The sequence below is a fragment of the Labeo rohita genome, chromosome 10 (assembly GCF_022985175.1).
Source record: "Labeo rohita strain BAU-BD-2019 chromosome 10, IGBB_LRoh.1.0, whole genome shotgun sequence".
Lineage (NCBI taxonomy): Eukaryota > Metazoa > Chordata > Actinopteri > Cypriniformes > Cyprinidae > Labeo > Labeo rohita.
The window spans coordinates 4,436,762-4,444,111 of record NC_066878.1 but is presented as its reverse complement, the minus strand read 5'-3'; the positions used below and the strand labels follow the sequence as shown (position 1 = coordinate 4,444,111).

The 7,350-nt window shown below is 36.5% G+C and overlaps 1 protein-coding gene across 1 annotated transcript; it reads right to left on the bottom strand.

Moving 5' to 3' along the window:
* Window positions 1–1,362: 1,362 nt before the first annotated feature.
* alg5 (ALG5 dolichyl-phosphate beta-glucosyltransferase) lies at window positions 1,363–7,309 on the bottom strand. The gene is made up of 10 exons (XM_051121079.1): window positions 7,019–7,309; window positions 6,604–6,772; window positions 4,611–4,657; window positions 3,066–3,134; window positions 2,878–2,970; window positions 2,510–2,623; window positions 2,279–2,338; window positions 2,049–2,200; window positions 1,890–1,975; window positions 1,363–1,755 (listed from the first exon to the last, which is right to left on the bottom strand). The coding sequence occupies exons 1-10, from the start codon at window positions 7,103–7,105 to the stop codon at window positions 1,640–1,642; spliced, it is 993 nt and encodes a 330-aa protein (XP_050977036.1). The 5' UTR covers window positions 7,106–7,309; the 3' UTR covers window positions 1,363–1,639.
* Between the last annotated feature and the right edge of the window lie 41 nt (window positions 7,310–7,350).

The window sequence follows — 7,350 nt, the reverse complement described above, 5'->3', positions numbered from 1 at the left end:
ACCTTAATTTTGAGCACACTGGTTTGTAGTGAAAACAGTTTTACCCTTTAATGCACTGTTATTCTTCTCGTTATTTTCCTGTAGCAGCTAATGAACCGGAAGTCTCACCCATAGGCTTACATCCGCGTCAAAGGTGAATACATACTTGTGCTTTTAAAATAAGTTGGTTTGTGACATTGTACAACCTGTTGTTTTGCCATCCTTTGAGGGGGGAAAAAATTAAATCGGGGAGGGAGGGGAGAATAACATAAAAGTCCTAACCTGCTTATTTCAACGCTAACATGGGAATGTGCAATTTAAGAGTCTAATTATTTAATAATTTAGATTAAATAAAATAAAAAAAAGATACAGGTGTTCATTAAAAAAGAATTTCACAAAAATAATTCTCTGTGAGCAAATACCTGATATATTTTAGCACTTGAAAAGTAGCGGCTTGTTAAAGATAAAATACAAATTATCGTAGTAAAAATCAAAACAGATTCGTTGCCAGATTGGCGAAGTGCCAAAGCGTTTATCGATAGCACTACTTTTCGTGCGCTCCTCGGCGCGGACGGATACACTTCGATTGTGTGCGCACAGTGACTTGTCCAGTTAATGACGCAAGCCAGGATGGCGACAGAGAGTCTAGAAGTTTGACATTTTCACAGTTTACAACAACTGCAGGGGAACGTAACAATACTCCTAATAATGACAGCTCGCATATTTAGTGCTCTCTTTGATCAAATGAGTTTGGCAGGGGGAGAATTCGCTTCCAATAAAAGGGCACCGCAAAACGATCCTCTTCAATCAAGGTGCACAGGATCATATACATTACAGAGGAGGGTCTATATTTAGGGCTTAGCAAAGACGGGGAAAATACAATACATCAATAGCTGCTTAAATTACTGATCTTTAAAGTAATTTATCAATTTAAAATATTGAAATACACCATTTTAGAGTGGCTGACAAGACACATGGGCTGAATAAAAACAAATGCCTTCCTGGTGGAGAGAGAGGAAGGACAAACAGGATACTCTCTCCAGGGTGCAGAGCAGCCCATTGAGTAAACCACATTAAAAAGCTCTGAGTACATGCCAGACCATGGACCATTTCAGTCGGTCGACTGTGTTTTTAAACCTTGTATGCGTGGGATGAGTGTGTTAAAAGTGGATTTGGGTACCACTGATTTTAAACAAGTTAAATGCACTCTCATTTCTTTTGAAATGGCAAATCAGGCCCAGAAATGATTCTTTGATGCTCTGAATAAAAAAAAAATCTGTTTTTCACATAAGCATAATTAACTTTAAAAAAAACCCAGCAAAATTTATCTTCATCTGTTTTCATGCAACATTTTTAAATTAGTTGTAAATGCAAAAACGCTGATTACATATTTTTTGTTTATTTGGCCAAGAACCATCTGCCCCTTTTCAAATCAAACCTTAATACAGTATGTCAAAGAAAATATGGAAAACAGCAATATTACATTAAAAAAAACAAAAACAAGGACAACCCCTTATGTGGTCACAGCCCAGTCAGTGATAATAAAATGCTAATGCTGTTCACCGACTTTGTTCACAGTGCACTTATTTGTGGCAATGGGCTATGCATTTAACCGCCAGCCCCTGTTAGCTCACAAACAGCGCACTAACAGTAACAAAAGCTACTGAGTTTTCCTCTCAGACTCCAGCTTCCAGGCACCAGTGAGGTAACGCAGTCTGATAAAAACTAGATCCCGTCCCATCTGTAGCCAACTCCAGAATGGCACCAACTTTGACCCTAAAATGTGCAATAAAACAAGTCTTCATTACCTCAGAGGAAATAACCTTCATCTTTGTGACATATACTGCTTGAAAAAGTCTTTTAATTGTCTGTGCTTTAAGTGCAATTATTTTAAAGCTGACAGCACAAACCTTCAATCTCTGTCCAGTTAACAGCCACTTCTACAACAGGGATGTCAAAACACTGAGCAATGAAGAGAAGTTCCACATCGAATGCCCTGCAAGAACAAGAACATTCATTTTCGATTTTTGGATTCGATGCTGTATGTGAAAAGTTTTAAGCCTCCTTACCAGCGTTCCACATGCAGGCTGGAGAAGGTTTTCAAGGCAGCTTCACGGGTGAAGAGCTTAAAACCACATTGTGTGTCTTTAATCCCTCTCACACAGAAGAACCACACCAGGAAGTGGAATCCATACATCAAGAACGTTCGGAACATAGACCGCTGTTACGAGAAGAAACCGTGCACTGAATGAAAATGCACTGAACGTCGCAATGAACATTTACTGTTATGCTTCAGTACCTGAGCCACTGATTCTTTTTCTAGGTGAGCTCTGGATCCACAGGCGATTGCCATGTTATCCTGCATGGACATATGAGAAAATTTTCAGAGATCTTTTGGCATAGAAAGGTCTGTTGGTAATCTGATAACTATGTCCTGGCTAGGCTTCAAATAGATATTTAATCTACATAGCAACAAGAGATTGGCAATACGCTGCTTGTCTATTTTTATTTACAAAACGTGGTGTCTCACAGGCTTCTCGGTGATGCTCTCAAGACCTTCTTCAACATTTTCAATGTCAGCAAATTTAGTGGCTCCGTCTGCATCGGCCATAAGAATGAGCCGTCCGCGAGAGCTTAGCGTTCCCTGTGTAGACATAAACACAATAAGAAAGAGCGTTCAACTATTTCATTATCTAAGTGGGTGCAAAATAAGGCTTTTAGCTGAGATTGAGCACATATTTAAACTGGATTAGGCATCAGGCCATGCAAGTGATTAATTGTTGAGTTTGATCACATTCCCAGCTGAGTGCAAACAGCATCTTTGTTATGTCTTTCATCACATTTCATCTGAAATGTGGATAATGTATAAAGGAGAACTGCGTGTTTTTGTATTCTTACCATTTTCACTGCACCGCCTTTTCCACGGTTCTTCACCAGCGTCAAAACTCTGACTTTTTTTGCTCCATACTTCTTTGTGTATTTCATGGCAACCTGAGGATACAAGTATTCAGTTTAAAAACATGCTCAGTAACTGATTTATTCATTATTACTGATTATAATATATATTCTATTAGAAGTAAAACTACCTCTGTAGTTTTGTCTTTGCTGCCATCATCTACCACAATAACTTCATAGGTGAATGATGGATTCTCCTTCTGTAAAGCCAACAAGAAGACACATTAGGGTAAAAACAGTCACTTTAGTTACAGCACTGCCATCTAGTGATGAAAAACGCAAAACTCAATACTCAGACTTAGGCTGATGATACACAGGGCAACTTTTTGAGCAATGTTGCTGGGCAACTTTAGGCAATGTTGCCGTCAGTGGGCAACTAGGTGAGACACAGGGCCCACGACTGATCTATAGTATCCAGATAGAAATTTGTTACTCATTCTAAATGGGAAATTGCCCAAGCAACATTGATCCCAAAAAAGTTGCCAGGCAAAAGTGTTAAAAAATTGCCCTGTGTATCATCGGCCTTAAACAACCAGTCTGCAGAAGTATCCAAAGACCTAATTTCTGGATTCACAGGTGATTTTTATTGATATTATACTTTATATTTTGTACATATGTGACCCTGGACCACAAAAGCATAAATAAGCTTTCCTTTGATGTATGGTTTGTTAGGATAGGACAATATTTGGCTGAGATACAACTATTTGAAAATGTGGAATCCGAGGGTGCCAAAAAAATCTACATTTTGTGGAAAATTGCCTTTAAAGTTGTCCAAATTAAGTTCTTAGCAATGCATATTACTAAAAAGTAAGCGTTGGTATATTTACAAAATATCTTCATGGAACATGATCTTTACTTAATATCCCAATGATTTTTTGCATAAAAGAAAAATGTATAATTCTGACCCATACAGTGTATTTTTGGCTATCAGGGTTGTGGCTAGAAGAGATACACCTCAGACCTGAAACTAACAATGAAATGAATTGTTCTAGGTATTAGATTGGGTTTTTTTTAACGTCTACACCTACCTCGACCCTAAACTTAGCCCTTACTATAATACAAAAACAGTATTATTGTTGTACAGTGTGACAAAAATGACATTAGACTGATGTGCGCATGCCCAGTAGCTAGACCTGTATCCCTTCTAGCCTTAACCCTCTATCAGATGACATGAGAAAACAACAAATGGTACCAATTATACATATGTGATATATATATGTGATATACTACCAAAAAATTATAATCCTACCCTTTAACTCCATACCGAAATCACAGATAGCCATACAATGAAAATATAACTATAAAAAAATAAATATAAAAATTATTTGTGTTTGAGACGCTGTGAGCATGGAGACTGTAGTGTGCACCGTAAATATGAAAACGTTTAGCTTAAATGTTTAATATGAATTAACAGTGCTCATAAACGGCTGCTGAGATAGTATTCTGAAGTGAAATAAGTTGGGGTTTGGACCCAGAAACAGCGTTCGTTGGTGCGTTCAATGAACGCATTACGTCATCACGTAACAAGCCCATTGCTACAAATATACCTGTGCTACTTAAAACTGGTTTTGTGGTCCAGGGTCACATATATTAAAAAAACTCTCATAATCTCAAATATTTTACTCAGAAAAACAGAACTTAACCAATGAGTCATTTAAATGAATTAAACACTGGACCTGTCTTTTCTCCAGGTATTCCATGGCTTCATCCATCATAACAGGTACTGTGATAGAACAGAGATATGCATTAACAATATAAATCCTTTTATTGCCAAGAGCAGACTAATGATTTTGAGCCTTATGGATCCATTGGGGGTTGTAACCCAAAATTATATACACTGGCAATCAAAAATCTGGAGTAATTGGAATAAAAGTAATACAAGTCTTATTCTCAACAAGGTTTCATAATTTTTTTTTATAAAAAACACAGTATTATGAAAACAACAGAACTCTGATGAACTCTAATATTTTAAAAATAAGTGTTTTCTATTTGAATATATTTTTAAATATATAGCTTAATATTTTTTGGAAACTGGGATACACTACCATTCAAAAAGAAAAAAAGCTGTGCTTTTGAACTTTTTATTCATCTAAAGAACCCTGCAAAAAAATCAGATTTGCCATCAAAAATAGATTAAATTTTTAAATGTATTCAAATAGAAAACAGTTGTTTAAAAAAAATAGTATATATATTTTTTAAACAACTGTATAAATGAAGCTCTTATTAATGCATATTACTTATCAAAAATTAACTTTTGATGCATTTACAGTAGGAATTTTACAAAACATCTTCATGAAACATGATCTTTACTTAATTTTCTAATTATTTTTGGCATAAACGAAAAATCAATAATTTTGACCCATACAATGTATTTTTGGCTATTTCTACAAACATACCCCAGTGACTTAAGACTGGTTTTGTGGTCCAGGGTCACGGTCACACACACATACATACACGAATATATATATATATATACATCGTTAGAAAAGTAAGTAAAGATCATGTCATGAAGATGTTTTGTAAAATTCCTACTGTAAATACATCAAAACTTAATTTTTGATTAGTAATATGCATTAGTAAGAGCTTCATTTGGACAACTTTAAAGGTGATTTTCTAAATATTTAGATTTTTTTGCACCCTCAGATTCCACGTTTTCAAATAGCTGTATCTCGGCCAAATATTGCCCTATCCTAACAAATACATACATCAATGGAAAGCTTATTTATTCAGCTTTCAGATAATGAATAAAGCTCAGTTACGAAAAATGGACCCTTATGAATGGTTTTGTGGTCCAGGGTCACATATATAAATGCCCTGACTCCGAGCTTTATAATGACACTGAATGGCTGTTGAGATTTTGAAGTCCAATAAAGTGCATCCATCCATCATAAATGTACTTCACACAGCTCTGGGGGGTTAATAAAGGCCTTCTGAAGTGAATCCATGCGTTTTGTAAGAAAAATATCCATATTTCAAACTTTATAAACCGTAATCTCTAGCTTCCGCTAACTGCCGTATGTGCAATCACGAGAGAGTGGCGTTCCAGCAGATGACGTAGGATGTAGACGTAGCATAAGCTTCGAGAAGTGACAAAAGTGAAAGTGCACAGGAGAGAGCAAAACAAAACACCAGTCACAAATTAAAAGTACAAAACAAAGATTTGTAAAGAAAAATGTCGGAGGACTCCGACATAAGCTAAGAGGAGACTGGTTTTCCTTAGCTGTAAACACAAGCATATTCTCACTCCGCCTACATCTACATCATAAGTCATCTGTTGGAATGCCACTCTCTAGTAAACGTGCATACGACAGTTAACGGAAGCTAGAGCTAGAGATTACAGTTTATAAAGATTTAAATATGGATAGTTTTCTTACACAAACGCATTGATTCACTTCAGAGCGCCTTAACACCCCATGGCCACGTGGAGTACTTTTTATGATGGATGCATGCACTTTATTAGACTTCAAAATCTCAACAGCCATTTTTTTGTAATATAACTTCAATTGTATTTGTCTTACAGACAAAAGTCAGTTACACCTAAGATGGCTTGAGGGTGAGTAAATCACGAGGTAATTTTCGTTGTTGGGCGCGACTTGTTTCAAAAACATTTTAGAAATCTTAATTATTCAGTGTATATATATTACTGCATATGGCATCAAAACAACTCACATCTGAGTTCCTCATTATATGACGGGACAATCACAGACAGCTCTAGTGATGGAGGGTCCATCAGACTGGGAAAAGACTCCTTTTTCCCATCTGCAGTCAAGAAGTGTTTCTCCTTTTCATGGCGAGTTTGATCTACCACGTTAGCACTGACATGAGCAATGACAACAACCTGAAGACAAGAACAGGTGTGACACAAGGGAGTAACTAACTTGTTCAACTGGATGAATAGGTGAAGCTCAACAAAAGTGTCATTATTTATAAGCACATGCATTTCAAAAACACATTTCATTCATTAAAATGCATGTGTGTTTTACAAATTAAACAAAAACAAGAGCAAACAAACTAGCTTCATAAAATTTGACAATATGAAAGAACTGTATAAAAACATATTAAAATGATAATGATAGAAATGTACCAATAGTAAGATGATCAGCGCCAGGATCAGCGAATACTGCAATAAGTCATATAAAGGGAAATCCATCATCCATGTTTCAGTGAACATTGCACTGCAGGGAAGCTGTCACCGGTGTTTAGCTAAACTACCCTACTCAAACATACACAGCAGCCTTAAAACGAGCCTTTCGGCGACTTCGTGAGGCGGGACATATATGAATGGGTGTCGTACTAAATTACGGAATAAACAGTTAAATCCCCATTGTTGAACTTTACTTCCAGTCACACAGAAACACCTATGCGGAAGTCGTTTTCAGAAACCACATCATCACAGCATGCGAAGAACACGCAGCG

Excerpts from the sequence above, each read along its gene's own strand:
- alg5 (XM_051121079.1), bottom strand. The coding sequence starts at position 7,105 with ATGTTCACTGAAACATGGATGATGGATTTCCCTTTATATGACTTATTG. Across the intron at positions 2,971-3,065 it reads GCAAAGACAAAACTACAGAG|GTTGCCATGAAATACACAAA; the intron begins GTAGTTTTACTT and ends TTGTATCCTCAG. Across the intron at positions 1,976-2,048 it reads AGCCTGCATGTGGAACGCTG|GGCATTCGATGTGGAACTTC; the intron begins GTAAGGAGGCTT and ends TTGTTCTTGCAG.